At 22.4% G+C, this 18,645-nt stretch overlaps 6 protein-coding genes and 1 pseudogene across 6 annotated transcripts; 6 read left to right on the top strand and 1 right to left on the bottom strand.

Moving 5' to 3' along the window:
- Positions 1–17: 17 nt before the first annotated feature.
- Positions 18–723, top strand: DDB_G0283257 (annotated as a pseudogene; the record flags this gene model as incomplete).
- A 1,723-nt stretch (positions 724–2,446) lies between these two features.
- Positions 2,447–4,414, top strand: DDB_G0283197 (C2H2-type zinc finger-containing protein; the record flags this gene model as incomplete). Its single annotated transcript, XM_634125.1, has 1 exon — positions 2,447–4,414. One exon carries the CDS (start codon positions 2,447–2,449, stop codon positions 4,412–4,414), a length of 1,968 nt encoding a protein of 655 aa, XP_639217.1.
- Positions 4,415–4,539: 125 nt separating this feature from the next.
- On the bottom strand, positions 4,540–5,511 carry DDB_G0283199 (hypothetical protein; the record flags this gene model as incomplete). Its single annotated transcript, XM_634126.1, has 3 exons — positions 4,540–4,842; positions 5,051–5,278; positions 5,398–5,511. The coding sequence occupies 3 exons, from the start codon at positions 5,509–5,511 to the stop codon at positions 4,540–4,542; spliced, it is 645 nt and encodes a 214-aa protein (XP_639218.1).
- A 1,501-nt stretch (positions 5,512–7,012) lies between these two features.
- Positions 7,013–8,790, top strand: cotD (spore coat protein SP75; the record flags this gene model as incomplete). Its single annotated transcript, XM_634127.1, has 2 exons — positions 7,013–7,094; positions 7,205–8,790. 2 exons carry the CDS (start codon positions 7,013–7,015, stop codon positions 8,788–8,790), a joined length of 1,668 nt encoding a protein of 555 aa, XP_639219.1.
- A 341-nt stretch (positions 8,791–9,131) lies between these two features.
- Positions 9,132–10,170, top strand: DDB_G0283201 (hypothetical protein; the record flags this gene model as incomplete). Its single annotated transcript, XM_634128.1, has 2 exons — positions 9,132–9,134; positions 9,268–10,170. 2 exons carry the CDS (start codon positions 9,132–9,134, stop codon positions 10,168–10,170), a joined length of 906 nt encoding a protein of 301 aa, XP_639220.1.
- A 375-nt stretch (positions 10,171–10,545) lies between these two features.
- On the top strand, positions 10,546–11,502 carry vps22 (EAP30 family protein; the record flags this gene model as incomplete). Its single annotated transcript, XM_634129.1, has 3 exons — positions 10,546–10,786; positions 10,878–11,278; positions 11,404–11,502. The coding sequence occupies 3 exons, from the start codon at positions 10,546–10,548 to the stop codon at positions 11,500–11,502; spliced, it is 741 nt and encodes a 246-aa protein (XP_639221.1).
- A 664-nt stretch (positions 11,503–12,166) lies between these two features.
- On the top strand, positions 12,167–15,076 carry top1 (DNA topoisomerase I; the record flags this gene model as incomplete). The annotated part of the gene is made up of 2 exons (XM_634130.1): positions 12,167–12,199; positions 12,428–15,076. The coding sequence occupies 2 exons, from the start codon at positions 12,167–12,169 to the stop codon at positions 15,074–15,076; spliced, it is 2,682 nt and encodes an 893-aa protein (XP_639222.1).
- Positions 15,077–18,645: the final 3,569 nt, after the last annotated feature.

The raw sequence follows: 18,645 nt of genomic DNA on the forward strand, positions 1-18,645 counted from the left end.
TCATAATATTTTATTGGATGGAAAATAATGATCCAATATTAATTGATTTTGGATTGTCAATAATAAAGGAACCAGATAACTCCAATTTTACTTCTAAATGTGGAACCACAAAATATTTACCACCAAAAAATTCCACTATGACTGATAAAGCTGATATTTGGTGTTTCGGATTAGCCATTCTTGAAATGTTTGGTGAATTGAAAACAGATTCGAATAATTTGCCAATAATTCATACTCATTTATCAAATGAATGTAAAGAAGTATTGGAACAGCTCTTAGGGTCGATCCAAATCATAGGTACAGTGCTAAACAATTATTGGAACTACCTTGGTTTAAAGATAAAGATTTACTTTCAATTTTTAAACAAAATGGTACAGATAATAAAATAATCAATGGAGGTATCACCATTAATTTAAAATACAATGATTCTTATTATTTTTTAAATCAACAAAGATGCAAATTCCACACGTTGAAAGTGATAAAAGAACTTTTTTCAATTTTTATATAAACACTAAAGAAATTACAGAAACTATTGGTCCTTACGAATTAAATATTAAAAAAGAGTTTAACGAAAATCAAAACTATCTAAATTATTTGTTGAGTGGCCGCTACAATGGAGAAGATATTTCAAGTATGGAAAATAGGGTCAATGAACTTGTTCCTCGGATTGTCTATCAAACTATTATTCATTTTCCAAATAAATTCATTTTAAAACAAAAATAAAAAAAAAAAAACTAAAATAAAATATAATAATGTTTTACCTATATCCTTTATGGATAAAAAGTGTTTTTTTGTATATCCCCTCAATCCTTTTTTTAAAAATAATTATTCAAGAACAACAACAATTATCATTACCACTTTTTTTAATTTTAATCAAAAATTAGTACCTGGAATATTATATTGGATCCACTTTCTATGCAAAAAGGTGATATTAAACTACAAGTGATAGTTTCAATTCCCAATATTGTAAAAACTATCTATATAGAAAGTGGATTCAATAAGTATAAACACCTGCTATATCACACAGGGTGTTATAAAATTGCATTTAGGTGGATTATACCAATGTTTCAAAGAAGAAAAAGCAAGAAAAGTTTTCATTCCAAAATTTTCAATATTTCAAGGAGGAGAAAAAAAACGATTTCAGTTGGTAACCAACAACAAATTGAAACTAATCAAAAATCAAACTAACAACCATTAATTTTTTAGGTATTGATTAACCAATTTAAATCACCTTAATGACCCGACCATCACTCAACTCAAAGGCATTACTTTCAAAAATTATAAAACATAAAATAAATATGTTATTAAACTCTTAAAGAGTTTGATGTAGTCAACTTGTTGTTGATCTATATTCTCTATCAAAAACCTAATTTGTAAATAAAAAAAAATAAAAAAAGGCCTTGTTGCCATTTTTATTTTAAAATTATCTTTTATTTGTTTTTTTTTTCAATATGACTTTGAATGAGTTACCTGTACCCCATGCTCATCTTCTTTATAATAGGATGGTATGTGTACTTCTATTGTATTTAACTTGATTACTTTTAAACTCTTGGGATTAGTGCATCTTAATAATCGGAACTAAATTGCTTCAGTTGTTGTTAAATATGAACCTGATTGTTTTAATCTCCTTAAAGAGGCTGTATATTCTAAATAGGTAATTGATGCTGTTGCAAAAATAACAAAACTAAATAATAATAGTAACAATAAATTAGTTAAAAATTTTTTTAATTTAATTTTTACCTCTGAATCAGATGATATTACTGTTCTGAGGAATCTATTTTATTCAAATTTAAAATTCATCTATATGTTTTTTAAAATCTTTTTTATATATTGAAAAAAGTGTTTTTTCAAAAACAAGATGATTCGATTATTGTTTTACTTGGCTTGGATAATTTTTAGAAAATTATCTATATAAAAAAAAAAAAAAAAAAAAAAAAAAAAAAAATTATAAATAATTAAATTATTTTTGTTTAGGTTTTTATTATTTTTATTGTTTTGTTGTAAGGAATTATTATTTTTGAGTGGGCTATAGTTTTTTTTTTTTTTTTTTTTTTGCTTTTTATAAACAAAATTAAAATAAGTAGAAACTAAAAACAAACTAAAAGAAAATAATAAATAAAATGTTTTTATTTTTTTTTAAAAAAAAAGATAATGGTTTTAAGATAAAATAAAGTTTTTAAAAAAAAAAAATAAAAAAATAAAAAAAAACCAATTTTTGATTGATTAAAAAAAAAAAATAAAAATAACTTAATATTTTGAGAATTAATTTTTTTTTTATATTTTAATTTGTTTTTTTATTTTTAAACCACCCAACCATTTTCCAACATAAATAAATATTTATTTTTACCCACCTTCATTTTTTTTAATCAATAATTGTTTTCTTTAAAAAAAAAACCAAATATAATAATAATAATAATAATAATAATAATAATAATAATAGATAAAAATGGAAGATGAAGAGGATATTTTTGAAGATGTTGGAATTTTTAATTTTAATTTTCCAAGTATGTTTAAATCTTCTGGAAATGTTAATGATAATGATGGTTTCAGATGTTCGCAAGCAAATTGTAATAAAGCTTTTAAAAACAAAGGTCAACTATCTTCGCATGTTAGATGGCATAGAAGACTTGATGCACAATTAGAAAGTGAAACCGATAATGGTGAAGAAGAAGAGTATTCAAATCCAATTAAACCTTCACAAAGAGGAATTCAATTAAGAAATCAAATGATTCGTTATGGCTTAAGTTTATTTAGAGTAGATTCTCATGGAAAATACCTTTGTTTCTTTGAAGGTTGTAATCTTCGAATGCTAACAAACTTTTCTAGACATATCCATAAACATGAACAAAGAAATGACAAAATTAAACCTGATCTTGTTGATTTAATTCCAAACTCAAATAATATTCCAGAAACCCAAAATATAAGGCCATATTCTTTACCTTCATCACCAACAAATTGTAAAATTTCACCAGTTTTTTCAAAAAACATTCAAAATTTAATTATTAATCAAAATAAATATAACAACAATTATAATACCAATAATACCAATAATAACTCTAATAATACAAATAGTAATACAAATAATTATAACCATAATGAAGAAAATCAAAAAACAATTGATTTTGATTTTAGAAAAAAAAATTTAAAATTTTTTAAAAATAAAATTGAATATAAAAATAAAAATGTTGTAAATAATAAAATTAATACTAATAATATTATTAATAATAATGATGAAAATAATGAAATTAATGAAATTAATGAAATTAAAGAAATTAACGAAACTAATGAAATTAGTATTAATAATCATAATAATAATAATAATAATAATAATAATAATAATAATAATAATAATAATAATAATAATAATAATAATTATAATAGTAATTGGTTGAAAGGTGATCAAAAGTCAGTCTTTGAAAATATAATAAAAGAAACAAAATTAAAATTATTACATAGTGGAAAAGAAGATCTCTCTACAAAAAAAAAGGATTTCAACAATGATCCATCGCAAAGATTTATTTTCAAAATTCAAAGAAAATTTGTAAAATATATGGTTTCTAAGTACTTAGAAAATCATACAATAATTCATAATCCAGAACAACTTAAATTATGTGCGCCACCAATCATTAAAGAATATCTTGAAGAATTAATGTTGGAACAATCTAGTTTTAAAGAATTTTGTGATTTAATTGCAACAAATATTGGAAATGATAAAATTTTTGATGGAATAATTAAAAACAATAATTTAATGAGCATTAATTTTATAAACAACAATAATAATATTAATAAAAAAAGTAAAGATCAAAATATAGAAAATATTAAGGATTTACAATCAATTAGATGCAGCCATCACTCTGATAAATTCATTAACTTTATATGCAAAGATTGCAACTATCTACCATGTTGCGAGAGATGTAAAGATATTTTTTATCATAAAAGACACCAAGTTGAAGAATTGGATGAAATCAATGTTGACAATTTCATAAACAATTTAGATAGAAAACGTTTTAATATTGAAGTAATTAATGAAAACAATTGTCAATCTATAAATAAAAAAATAAATGGACTTGGTTTGGGACATTTCAAAGAAACTCTTACAAATTTAATAGATAAAATAAATAAATGTGTATCAAAGACTATTGAACCACAATTTACAGATAGGGAAATAAAAAACTTGGAGAAAATCATTACAATTGATGAAAAAAACAATAAATTAAAAGAAATGGGTGAACTTGTTATGCAGAATGGTGATTTAAAAAATCCAAATTCTTTAAAAACTGCCGTTCACTATCTTCAAAATTTAGTGGAATTTGAAGAAATTAAAAAAGATTTGGAATTTACTCGTATAAATTTTGAAAAATTATTGGATCTACTCAAATTGTTTGAATCAACAATTTCAAACCCCAATTGGTAAATCAATCATATATTAAAAAAAAAAAAAAAAAAAAAAAACCATTTAAAAAATTGTATACATTTAAATAAACTTTTATTATTTTTTAATTTTAAATTTTTGAATGGCGTAGTTGTTTGTTTGTTTTTTTAATTTGATTTTGAGTGAGTTATCTGTACCCCATACTCATCCTCTTTATAATAGGATGGTAATGATATACTTCTATTTGTAATTAAATCGATTATTTTGGAACTCTTTGGATTAGCATCATCTCTTAATAATTGGAATAAAACTGCTTCAGTTGTTGTTAAATATACACCTGATTGTTTTAATCTCTTTAAAGAGGCTGTATATTCTAATGAATCGATTGATGCTGTTGCATCAGTAATAACATGTACAGTATATCCTTCTCTTATTAAATCTAATGCAGTTTGTATAATACAAACATGTGTCTTTTAATAATAATAATAATAATAATAATAATAATAATAATAATAATAATAATAATAATAATAATAATAATAATAATAATAATAATAATAATAATAATAATAATAATAATAATAATAATAATAATAATAATAATAAATAATAAAATATTAGTTTTAGTTTTAATAATAATAATAGTTGTAAAAAATAAAATAAGAAAAACATATTTACCTCGAAACCAGCCAATATTACAGTTCTTAAATAATTTGTTGGATCTCTTACATTTGAATTATATAATTCATCGATATTTTTTTTTAAATCTTTTGTATACATTGAGTAAAGTGTTTTTTCAAAAACTGGATGATTTGATGGTTCCAACTCTTCAATTATCTCATCATATATACTTGGGTTATGTTTAGTCATAAATGTTTTAATTTCTAATTCTTTACATGAATCTATCTGAATATATTTTAATAATAATAATAATAATAATAATAGTTTATTAATGAACAAATAAAAAAAATGAGAAAAACTTTGTTGTTGTTGTTGTTTTTTATGATAAAAGTTTTACTACTTACCAAACATTTAATATTTCTTACAATGACATCAATTCCTCCAACTCTATCTAAATAATATTTTTGTGGATCACAAATAAATAAGGCTGTTGTATTATAATCTAAGATATCACCCATTTTCTTCTTCTTCTTTTTCAATTTTAATTTTAACGAATGGTTGTTGTATTAAAATTGAAAAGAAAAAAAAATAAAAAAAAAAATAAAATTTTTCATTTTATAAAAAAAAGCAATAAAAAAAATCTGGAGATATTTATTTTTATTTTTTTTTTATTTTTATATTTTTCTGTTTTTTCAATAATTTTTTTAATTACCAAATTTAAAATATTTTGATAAAAATAATAGAATTAATTCTTTTTTTTTGGGAAAAAAAAAAAAAATCTCAACTTATTTTTTCGATTACTATTTTATTTTCATCAAAACTATTTCTAAAAATATAAATATAACATTTTTTTTTTTTTTTTTTTTTTCTTTTTTTTTTGTTGAAAAAAAAAAAAATAATGCATAAAAAATAAATGTTATTAAATTAATGTATAATTATAAGTAAATTTACAATGATTTTATAAAAAAAAAAAAAAAAAAAAAAAAAAAAAAATTAAAAAAAAAAATTAAAATCTAAGTATACTTTCACATAAATAAAAAGGAGAGTGAGATTGATAAGAAGAAAAAACAATGTGCCATTAATATTAAATTACAAATTGTAATAAAATTTTGAATAAAAAAAGTAATAAAATACAAACTTTTAAACCCAATTATAATGGGTTTCAAAATACAAATTTTTTTTTTTTTTTACAACTAAATTTATTATTATAATTAATTTAACAGCTATTCATATGCAAAAAAACAAAAAGACAGTGTTTAAGTGGTAAATAAATAGAAAAAACAAATGTAAAATCTCTTTTATTTTATTTTTAATTTAATTCATTTTTTTTTATTTTTTTTTTTAATTGTTAATTCTGATGTGGTAAAATTGGGTGAGTGAATTATAATTTGAATAGTAATAATGGGATATGAAAAAAAAAAAAAAAAAAAAAAAAAAAAATGGCAATATGAAATACAAACAATTCACCACTTCATTACACCCACAATAACACATATACACCCTAGACTTTTTACAATTACCAATTATATTTATTCAAATATTGTATATGAAAAAAAAAAAATAAAAAAAAAAAATAAAATAATAAAAATAATAAAAAAAAAAAAATACAATGTTGCATCGCAATAGATTATCACACACACTTCGCACACTGTATAATATTAACACTAACACCCATTTTCACACAACAAGTAATTATTTTTACCACTACAATTTTCAGCCATACCTATATGAATTCATATGATTAATTTACAATTATACATTGCTCAATGTTATTATTATTATTATTATTATTTTTAAATTTATTTTTTTATTTTTTTTTTTTTTTTAAATTATTTATGAAAAAAAAAAAAAAAAAAAAAAAAAAATTAATAATTAAATAAATAAAAATAAAAAATAAATATTTTTTATAATTATAAAAGGGTATTAAATTTCAAATTCTTTTTCATTCATTCAATTTTGTAATTATAAAAAAAGGAATCAAATAATTATATATATATATAAAAATATAAAAAAAATAAAATGAGAATTTTATATTTAGCTTCTCTTTTATTTTTAATTACATTATATCTATCACCAACTTTTGGTTGGGGTGGTGGCAGAGGTAATTAATTTTATTTTATTTAAAATTTATTAATATTATTATTAAATAATAAAATTTCTAATAATAAATATTATTTACTTTTTTTTTTTTTTTTTCTCTCTCAATATTAGATTGTGAAAGTCATCGTTCAGAATATACATGTAAATCAGATAGAAGTTGTGCATATTTACCATTTGTATCATGTTGTGGTAAGAAAGAATTTTTCTGTGTTAATCGTGATCATAGAAATTGTTGTGATGATTTATCATGTGCTAAAAACACGAGAACTGGTGAAATCTTTGAGATTTGGTCAAGTTGTAAACCACATAGAGATTTTGTACCATATCATTCACCAAATACAACCACATGTGAATCATTAGGTTGTGAAGCAAGAGGTATGGAATGTGAATGGGTTGAATCATCACCATGTTATGGAACTTCTTGTTGCCCAAGAATTCCAAGATGTGTTGGTCATCATGGTGGCGGTCATAAATGTGACAGAATGAGATGTCCAGAAGGATTCTATTGTGAAGAACAAGGTGGTAGTGCATGCTGCGTACCACATCATGACGGTTGTGGTAATATTCAATGTCCATGGGGCCACTATTGTGTCAATGAACATGGTAAATGCAGATGTGTACCACACAGACCACCACCACGTCCACCAGTTGACCAATGCCGTAATCAACATTGTCCACATGGTTATTCATGTCGTGTCATTAAAGGTTGTGCCACTTGTGTCAGAGATGCCCGTCCACCACATAACCTTTGTCGTGGTTTTGGTTGTCCAGAAGGCTCCCATTGTGAAGTTCTTGAAAAACATCCAGTTTGTGTTAGAAATCATGTTCCACCACACCCACCACCACCACCACAAATTTGCGGTAGTGTAAATTGTGGTCCAGGTTATATTTGTACAATTATCAATGGTCATCCAACTTGTATTCGTGGTGATGGTTATTTATGTAATCAAACCCGTTGTCCACACGATTATCAATGTGAAACCATTAGCACCAATATCGTGAAATGTTCACCAAAGAATGACGAATGTAAATGGCATCGTTGTCCACCAGGTTCCAGCTGCTTCAATAGTAGAAACGGTCCACACTGTCTTGCCAATAATGTATTCCCACAACTTTGTAAAGTTACTCAATGTCCAACTGATTTCTCTTGTAAAATGATTAGAGGTAATCCAACTTGTATTAAAGCAAGACCACCGGTACCACCACCACATTGCTCAACTTGTGCAGAGCTATCATCAGCATGTAATCACGTTGGAATGATTTGTATTCAAGTACCAAGCAATTGTACCAATACTAGATTCCCATGTTGCCCATCTCATCCAATTTGTATTCATCCATCAACTACTGCTGCTTCAACCATTGCAACAACTGCATCAACTGTCGCAACTACAACCTCTGCAACTACTGCAGGTACAACAACTGGTGGAACTACAACTGGTGGTTCAACTTCTGATAGTAGTGCTGCTTCCTCAGCCGATAGTAGCGCTGCCTCCTCATCACCATCAAGCAGTGCTGCTTCAAGTGCCGCTTCAAGTGAACCATCAAGTAGCGCCGCTTCAAGTAGTGCTCCATCCTCTGCTTCAAGTAGCGCTCCATCCTCTGCCTCAAGTAGTGCTCCATCATCATCAGCTTCAAGTTCAGCTGCATCATCAGCTGCAAGCTCAGAAAGCTCAGAAAGCTCATCAGCCACTTCATAAATAAAACTTTGATCAAAAAAAAAAAAAAAAAAAAAAAAAAAAGTAAGAACCAAACAATAAAAAAAAAAAGAAAAAAAAAAAAACTTTAAAAAATAAAAAAAAAAATTAAATAAAAGTAATATTACAATAAAATATCCAAATCCCTATAAAAAATTTTATTATTATTTTAATTTTTTTTTTTTTTTTTTTGGATAAGATCATGATTAGTTCAAGATATTTTTATTTTTATTTTTTTAATTTTTTTTTCCAATTTTTTTTTTTTTTTTTTTTTCTTTTTGATGATTTTTTATCAATCGCATAATTTGAATCATTTTAAAAAAAATTAAATTTATAGATCAAAAATGGTATTATCATAGTATACCCACTTTTTTCCTCTTTTTTTAAAAAATAATAATTTTAAAAATAATAATACTTACAATATTTTTTTTTTTTTTTTTTTTTTTTTTTTTTTTTTTTTTTTTTTTCTAAATAAAAAAGGAAAAAGAAATTTTAAATAATTTCCACCATTTTGATAATGAAATTTTAAATAATAACTACTTTAATAAAAATTATAAACACCAAGAATTTAAAAAATATTCACCTTCAATTCCACCATTACTTTCACCATTTAGTTCCATTAATCACATTCCATTCCAACAAAAAAATAATCCATCACTAATACCTACAAAATATATTCCATCCATTTATAAAAATTCAAATAATGATAATAATAATTATTATTATAATAATAATAATAATAATAATAATAATAATAATAATAATAATAATAATAATAATTTAAAAATTCAAGAAAAAATTCAATATGATTTATCAATTGAAAAAATTAAAGTTTTAGAGAAAACTTTAATTTCATTAGATGAAATGATAGAAACTTTAGAAAACCAAGCATCAGTTTTAAAACAACAACAAATTCAAATACAAGAAAGAGAAAAAGAAAAAGAAAACAATTCAAAATTAGATTATAATTCAAAATCGAAATCCAGAATTTCTTATTATGTTAAAAAGATGAAACCATTTGAAGAGAATAAAGTATCACAATGTTATTGGAATGATTGTAAAGATGAACCTAAAAAAATATTTGATAATTTATCTGAACTTGGTGAACACATTGATGAACATGTAAATTCGTTAACAATGACTCAACTTAAATGTAAATGGAAAGATTGTCAAGCTTCACAAAATACATTTTATAACAAGTATTCATTAATCAACCATATTAGATATAGACATACTGGTATAAAACCATTTATATGTAGAGATAGTAATTGTAGGAAAGCATTTGTACGTAAGGCTGATTTAGACTCACATGAATCATCTCATCAAAAAAGAAATTTATCACTACAAAAATCAAATGATCAATTATTTGAAATAAAAATATAAAAATAATAATAATTTCCTTTTTTTTTTTTTTTTTATTTCTTGGATTAAAATTTTGATCAAAAAAAAAAAAAAAAAAAAAAAAAAAATTGAAAAAAAAAAAAAAAAAAAAAAAAAAAAATTGGTTGGAAATAAAAAAATATGTGAAATCAAGATGTAAATATTTCTAAATACATATTATTAAAATAATAAAGTAATGTTTTATTCAATTAAATTAAATTAAATTAAATTTTTTTTTTTTTTTTTTTTTTTTTTTCCAATTTTCAATTTTTTTTTTTTTTTAATTTTAATTTTCAATTTTTTTATTGATTTTTAATTAAATATAAAAAAAAAAAAATTAAATAAACAAATAATATATAGAAATAGAGAAATATAGAAATGAGAAGAGGTATTGGAATTCAAGCTGCACAAAAACAAACTCAAACACAAAAACAATTACAAAATGTTAGTGAACAATTAAATACAGAGAATATTAATAAAATTAAAGAACAACTATTAGTGTTTAAAGAGAATTTAGAGATATTTGCAACTAAACATAAAAAAGATATAATTAAAAATCCAGAATTTAGAAAATACTTTCAAGATATGTGTAATATGATTGGTGTTGATCCATTAGCGTGTATGATATAATTTTATTATTTTAATTACTCTCTCTCTCTCCCTCAATTAGTATATACCAATACCAATACTAATAATAATAATAAATTTAGCAAATAAAGGATTTTGGTGTCAAGTTTTAGGAGTTGGTGATTTTTATTATACATTAGGTGTTCAAATTATTGAAATTTGTTTAAAATATAGAAGTAGTAATGGTGGATTAATGGAGATGGATACATTAGCAGAACATTTAAGAAAACTTAGAGGAAAGAATTCACAAGAAATTAGTTGTGATGATATAGAATGTTCAATTTCAAAATTAAAAGTATTGGGTAATGGTTTCAATATTATTAAAGTTAGTGGTGGTAAAAAATTGGTACAATCCGTACCTTGTGAATTAAATAAAGATCATACCGATATAATCATTTTAGCACAAGATAATAATGCTTCAATAACTCAATCTTTAGTAATATCAAAATTAAAATGGAGTGAAGAAAGAATAAATAATGTTATTGTAAGTAATATTTTAATTAATTCCACTTGGAATTTTTTTAAAAAAAAAATAAAAATAAAAAAATAAAAAAACGTTGGAATATCAATATTAACATTTTTTTTTTTTTTAAATATTTTTATTTTTAGAACTTTTTATTGCAAGAATCTATGATTTGGATTGATGAACAATCAAATGAAACTATATATTGGTTTCCGAGTTTATGGTCAAACTTTTCTTTTGAATGAGAACATAGGTTGGTTTTTTTTTTTTTTTTTTTTTTTTTTTTTTTTTTTTTTTTTTTTAAAAAAAAAAATATTTTTATGTATAAAAATATAAAATTTTGTATTTTTTATTATTATAATTATTTAATTTAGGAAAAAAACATTTAATAATAAAAAAAAACATAAATGAACATCAACCACCTTTAAATTGTATGTACTATTTAGTAAAAATTTAAAAAAAAAAAATATATTTTTAATTTTATTTTTTTTTTTTTTTTTTTTTTTTCACACCCCGTCTGGACTTAAAAAATTTTCAAAATTTTTTTTTTTTTTTTTTGACTTAGAAAAATTTTTTTTTTTTTTCTTTTTATTTTTATTTTCTTTCTCATTCGCCCTACAAACCCAATTAATAATAACATTAGTTGTTTTTTTTTTATAGAACAAATTTATTTATTTATTTTTATTAAAACAATTGTATTATTTCAAGTTTAAAGTGTAGAAGAGTTTTTTTTTATTTTTTATTTTTTTTTTTCAAAGTTAATTATTCATATTTATAAATATAAAAATATTACCAACGCAAATTGATAATAATAAAATAATAAAAAAAACAAATAGAAAAAAAAAAAAAAAAAAAAAAAAAAAAAGTGTATAGCAATTTTTGGATTTCAAAAAAAAATATAAAAAAACGATGGAAGTAAAGCAAGAAATTTTAACCCCAATGGTAAGAAATTTTAATTTCAATAAAAAAAAAATTTTTAAAAAAAAAAAAAATTAATTAAAGAAGAAAAGAAATAAAAATAATAAAAATAATAAAAAAATAACAACTAAAGAAAATTTAATAACTTACCTTTTTTATTTTTTTTTTTTTGTTTCGTTTCATTTTTTTTTTTTTTTTTTTTTTTTTTTATATTCTTTTTTTTTTTTTTTTTTTTTTTTCAAAATTATTCAGAAAGTTGAAAAAACTAATGGAAATGTTCCAACTCCTCCTCCAACAACAACAACTACTACAGTTATGGATGATGATCTTTTTGACGATGAAGCATCACCACCACAACCAAATAAAAAATTAAAAGCTGAGAATGGTTCAATTAAAAAACTAACACCAACACCAAAACCAGCACCAGTTACACCAAAACCAACAGCAGCTGTAAATGGAAAGAAACCAATCCCAAAAAAGAAACCAGTCGATAGTAGTAGTGATTCAGATAGTTCAGATAGTAGTAGTGATAGTGATTCAGATAGTAGCGATAGTGATTCAGATAGCAGCAGTTCAGATAGTAGTAGCAGTGATTCAGATGTACCAAAAAAGAAACCAATATCAAAAATACCAAATAAACCAAGTGGTACTGTATCAAAAACCTCAAAAAATTCACCAAAAACCACAACCACTACCACAACCACCACTACAACAGTTAAATCAAAACCAGCACCAAAAGTAAAGCCAGAACAAAGTAGTAGTGACGATAGTAGTTCAGATAGTAGTGACGATAGTAGTGACGATAGTAGTTCAGATAGTAGTTCAGAGGAAGAGAAACCAAAAAAGAAACCATCAAAGAAACCAGCAGCAGTTAAAAAAGAGATAACAGTAAAGAAAGAAACAACAACTACCACTAAAAAAACACCAGTTAAAAAAGAGGTAGAAGTAAAGAAAGAAACTAAAACCACCACCACTAAAAAAGTTAAAAAGGAAGAATCAGACGACGATGGTGAAGATGAAAAAACCACTACTAAAAAGAAAACCACAACAAGAAAGAGAAAATTAAAGGAAGAGGAAGAAGGTGAAGAGGAAGAAGAGGAAGGCGTTAATAAATGGTGGGATAAAGAAGATGATGAGGATGATGGTACCAAATGGACGACATTAATACACAATGGACCAGTATTCCCACCAGCCTATGTACCACATGGTATTAAATTCATGTATGATGGTAAAGTGGTTAAACTCACACCAAAACAAGAGGAAGTTGCAACTTTCTATGCCAATTACCTCGAGACAGATCACGTTAAAAAACAAGCATTCAAAGATAACTTTTTCAAAGAGTTCAAGGGGTTACTTACATCAGAGCAAAAGGAGATCGTAAAGAAGATGGATAAATGTGATTTCTCTCATATTCACACTCACTTAAAGACCAAAAAAGAACAAAGAAAAGCAAGATCCAAAGAGGAGAAGGATGCCGAAACAGCCGAGAAGAAAAAGATTCAAGAGAAACATGGTTTCGCCACTATCGATGGTTTTAAGGAAAAGGTTGGTAATTATATGATTGAACCACCAGGTCTATTTTTAGGTCGTGGTCAACATCCAAAGACTGGTATGTTGAAACAACGTATTATGCCATCCGATGTAACTTTGAATATTGGTGAAGGTGAAGTCATTCCACCATCACCAATTCCAGGTGAAAAATGGAAAGAAATCGTTCACAACAATACTGTGACTTGGTTAGCATTTTGGCGTGAAAGTGTTAATGGTGGTTTCAAATATGTTTGGTTAGCACCATCCTCAAAGATCAAGGGTCAAGCCGATAGAAAGAAATTTGAAGTTGCCAGAGGTCTCAAGAATTGTATTGGTGATATTAGAAAAGGTTATCAAAAGTCATTCAATGATGAAAGCACTGAAAAACGTCAATTGGCCGTTGCTCTCTATTTAATTGATTTCTTGGCACTTCGTGTTGGTAATGAAAAGGGTGAAGATCAAGCCGATACAGTAGGTTGTTGTTCATTAAGAGTTGAACATATTAAATTGGAATCAAATAATACCATCACATTGGATTTCTTGGGTAAAGATTCTATGAGATATTTAAATACAGTTCAAATTAGAGAGGATGCCTACAAAGTTCTCAAAACCTTTGTCAAAGGTAAGAAACCTACCGATCTCTTATTCGATAGTTTAACAGTCACTCAATTGAATAATCATCTCAAGAAACAAATGACAGGTTTATCTGCTAAAGTATTCCGTACCTACAATGCATCGATCACTCTTCAAAAAGAATTGGATAAAATGGATACAAAGGAATTCCAAAGTATCGATGAAAAGATCCTATTTTACAATCGTTGTAATCGTGAGGTTGCCATCCTTTGTAACCATCAAAAGGCACCACCAAAGAATTTAGCTGAAACCATGTCAAAGATTGATGAAAAGATTCAAGAACTTCGTGATCTTCAAGATCTATGTAGAATCAAAATTGGTAAAACTCCAAAATCTCAACAAGAAGATATCGAGAGTCGTGAAGCAGAACGTTTACCAAAATTAATTCAATTGGCAATCACCAATAAAAAAGATAAAGATAAGGAAAAGACCGATAAAGAAATCTCTTTCGATGTTAAAGCCGCCTTTGAAAAATCACGTACCTTGCCTGATGCCAAAGGGAAAATCAAAGAGAAAATCGCAAAATATGAAGAACAAATCAAAAAACAAGAAATTTTAAAGACTGGAAAAGATGAATTAAAAACTGTTGCACTTGGTACAAGTAAAATCAATTATCTTGATCCACGTATTACCGTTGCTTGGTGTAAAAAGAATAAAGTACCTGTTGATAAAATTTTCACTAAATCTTTAAGAGATAAGTTCCCTTGGAGTGATGTTGGTACTGATTATATTTTTTAAAAAAAAAAAATAAATAAAAATAAAAAAAAAATAAAATAATAAAATGATTAAAAATAAAAATAATAAATAAAAATAATAAATAAAAAAAAATTAAATAAAATAAAAAATAAAAAATTAATCAAATTTGATATCTTGATGTTTTATTTATTTATTATTCTTATCTTAAAAATTAAAACTAAATTTAAGAAATATTCTAAAAATAATTTAAAAATAAATAATAATAGTAAATAAATACATAATTATTTATTATTATTATTATATCACAAAAAAAAAAAATAAAAAAAAAAAAAAAAAAGGAAATAAAAAAAAATAAAGGAAAACAAAAAAAAAAAATAAAGAAAAAGAGAAAAATAAAAAAACAATGGATATAAAAAAAAAAAAAATCTTGACATACAAGATAGTGGATTAACCCATTATCTAATTTTTTTATCAAATTTTCAAAACTAAAGAAAAATTGTTAGTTTTATATAAAAAAAAATGAGATTTTTTTTTTTTTTTTTGTTTGCCTTTTTTTTTATTTTTATTTTCATTCTTTTTTTTTTATTTTTTTTTTTTTTTTTTCCTTTTTTTTTTTTTTAATAATAATAAAATTTAAAGATTAAATGTTTTTTATTTTTTTTTTTTTTTGTTTTGTTTTGTTTTGTTTATTTTTTTTGTTATAGTTTTAGGTCGCTTTTTAGAATAGATATTTTATAAATAATATTTTATTTTCATCAATTTTAATTTTTTTTTTTTTTTTTTTATTTTTTAAATTTTTTTTCATTTTTCTTTTTTTGTTTAAATTTAACTTTTTGATTTAAAAATAAATCCAAATTAAAAAAAACAAAATTGGTTTAAACCAATGAACGAACCTTTTTTTTTTTTTTTTTTTTTAAAAATTATAATGAAAAAATATAATGATTAATAAAAAAAGAAATAAAAATATAATGATTATTAAAAAAAAAAAAAAAAACCAAATTTATATAATTTTCTATTTGATCCAATTACAATCTATGATTTTTTATTTTTTCCTCTTTTTAATCTAAAATTATTCGTGGTTTTTTAAAAGAAAAATCAGAATTTTTTTTTTTTTTTCTCTTTGGGCAAAAAAAAAAAAAAAAAAAAAAAAAAAAAAAAAAAAAAGGAAAAAAAAAATTAAAAAAAAAAAAAAAATTAAATAAATAAATAAATAAATCAAACCCTTCCTTTCGTTGTTTATAACATCATTAAAAAAAAAAAAGAAAAAAAAAATTCAGCGAGCATGAATCCACATCTCTCAGGAAATTAGGACCTCTTTATGATAAAAAAAAAAAACCATTCCTAATGGCCAAAAAAATAATAGAATTCATTCACAAAAATCGCAGAGTATTTTTTAAAATATAAAAAAAAAACTTTGATTTTCATTGGTCGCCCCAACATTAAAACAAATATCTTGTACAGAAAGTTTTTATAAAAAACTTGTTTTTTTTTCAATTTTTCATTCAGTTTTTAAAGAAAGTTTTTAAATAGGTGCAAATTTGATTAAATCTCATACCAATCATCGCTTGTATAAAACTTTGTAATACCTATTAAAAGTGGATTCTAAAAAAATAACCACACCTACCCTAAATACTACGTTTTTTTTTCTCGAGTTTTAAGGACTTTTTGCAAATTTTATCAGGAAAAATAGAAAATAAATAAAAAATCTTTTTTTGTAAGGGTTAAAAAAAAAATGTTTAATTTTAAAATAATAAAATGGCAAAGAAAAAAAAAAAAAAAAAAAAAAAAAAAATCTTGGTGTTGATTATGATTTGACCATTAATTAATAGGGTTGAAAGTATAAAGAAATTTTAAACGAAAAAAAAAAAAAAAAAAAAAAAAAAAAAAAATCCAAGGAACTCCAGGGTATTTTAAAAGTTTAAATTTTTTTATTTTTTTTTTTTAACAAAGACTAAATTTTAACTTTTTTTCATTTTTTTAAAACGAGCCTATTTAAACCCATTTTTTTTTTTTTTTTTTTTTTTTTTTTTTTTCCTACCTATTTTTTTTATAATAATCCTTTAAAGCTACTTTTTTTTTTTAGTTTTTCTTTGCCATTATTATTTTATATATCTTTATTTTATAACATTGGTTTATCTTTTTATTTTTAATTTTAATTTTTAAATCTTTATTTTTATCTTTTTATTTCTTTTAATAAATTAATATATATATATATATAATAATAATAATTTCCAATTAATAATAATAATAATTTTTTATATTTTAATATTTCAATATTTTATTAAATTTCTTTTCCTTTCCTTTCCTTTCCTTTTAATTTTTTTTTTATTATTTTAATTTTTTATTTTTTTATTTTTTTATTTTTCTATTTTTTTTTCCATTCATTTTTATTCAATATAATTTTATTTTATTTTCTTTTTTCACCAAATTCATTTTAATTCTCTTTCTATATTCTCTATAATTTTATATAAATATAAAAAATAATTTTAATCAATATTATTTCAATATCAAAATTTACCTACATTTTTTTTTTTTAATTCAATTAATTTTCAATTAAAAAAAAAATTATATCTTTTCAAAATAGTTTCTTTTCCTTGACCAATCAAAAGCCTTCTCTTCGCCTGTCCACGTACCAACTTAACGGTAAATATATTATTAAAATCCTTTTTCTAAACTTTTAATTTTATTGGTATTTTAAAATTTAGAGGTATTTCGTATTTTTTTAAATTGTTTTTTTTTTTTAAAAAAAATCACATCGCATTTTTTTTTATAAAAAAAAAAAAAAAAAAAAATTATATCTTTCACAAAAAAAGTCAATTGATCAACATCTTGCACAAAAAAAAAAAAATATTTTATTTTTTATATTTTTTTTTTCATTTTTTTTTATTTCGTTTGGACCCTTGAAGATATTGTGTTAATCAAAACTCTCCAACTTACACCTGCACATACCTATCAATAAATATTCAATGGTTAGTAAAAAAAAAAATATACACGATTTAATTTTATTTTATTTAATTAATTTATTTTTATTTTTTAAAAATTTTTTTTTTTTTTTTTTGATTGTTCTTCATTTTTTTTTTTATTTTTTGTGTAAATTAAAAGTTTATTTTTCCCTACATATAATTAAATAATTTTTCTAAACAATTAATAAAAAAAAGTAATTATTTATTTGTTTTTTTTTTTTTTAAATTTTTTTTTTTTTTTTTTTTTATTATTTATATTATTTTTATTATTTTTATTATTTTTATTATTTTTATAATTTAGAATATGTCCCAATAATTTTTTTTCATTTTTTTTTTTTCAAGATTTGTCAAAAAAAATTTTTAATCAAAAAAATCTTTTCGTTTTCTGGAGAAATTTCCAGTTCACAAAAAAAAAAAAATATATTTTTTTTATTTTTTATTTTTTTTATTTTTTTATTTTTTTTTATTTTTAAATCAAGTTGATTTTACTTTTAAGTGATGGTAAAAATAGATTTTTTATAAATTTTTTTTTTTACTTGTTGTAATATTTGTAACAAGTCGTGATTAGTGAAATATTTATTTTTATAAATAAATCCTAAATTAGACATTATAACATTAACACACACACCCTCGCACTTGTTATTATCA

Source organism: Dictyostelium discoideum, assembly GCF_000004695.1.
Source record: "Dictyostelium discoideum AX4 chromosome 4 chromosome, whole genome shotgun sequence".
In the NCBI taxonomy this organism is placed as follows: Eukaryota; Evosea; class Eumycetozoa; order Dictyosteliales; family Dictyosteliaceae; genus Dictyostelium; species Dictyostelium discoideum.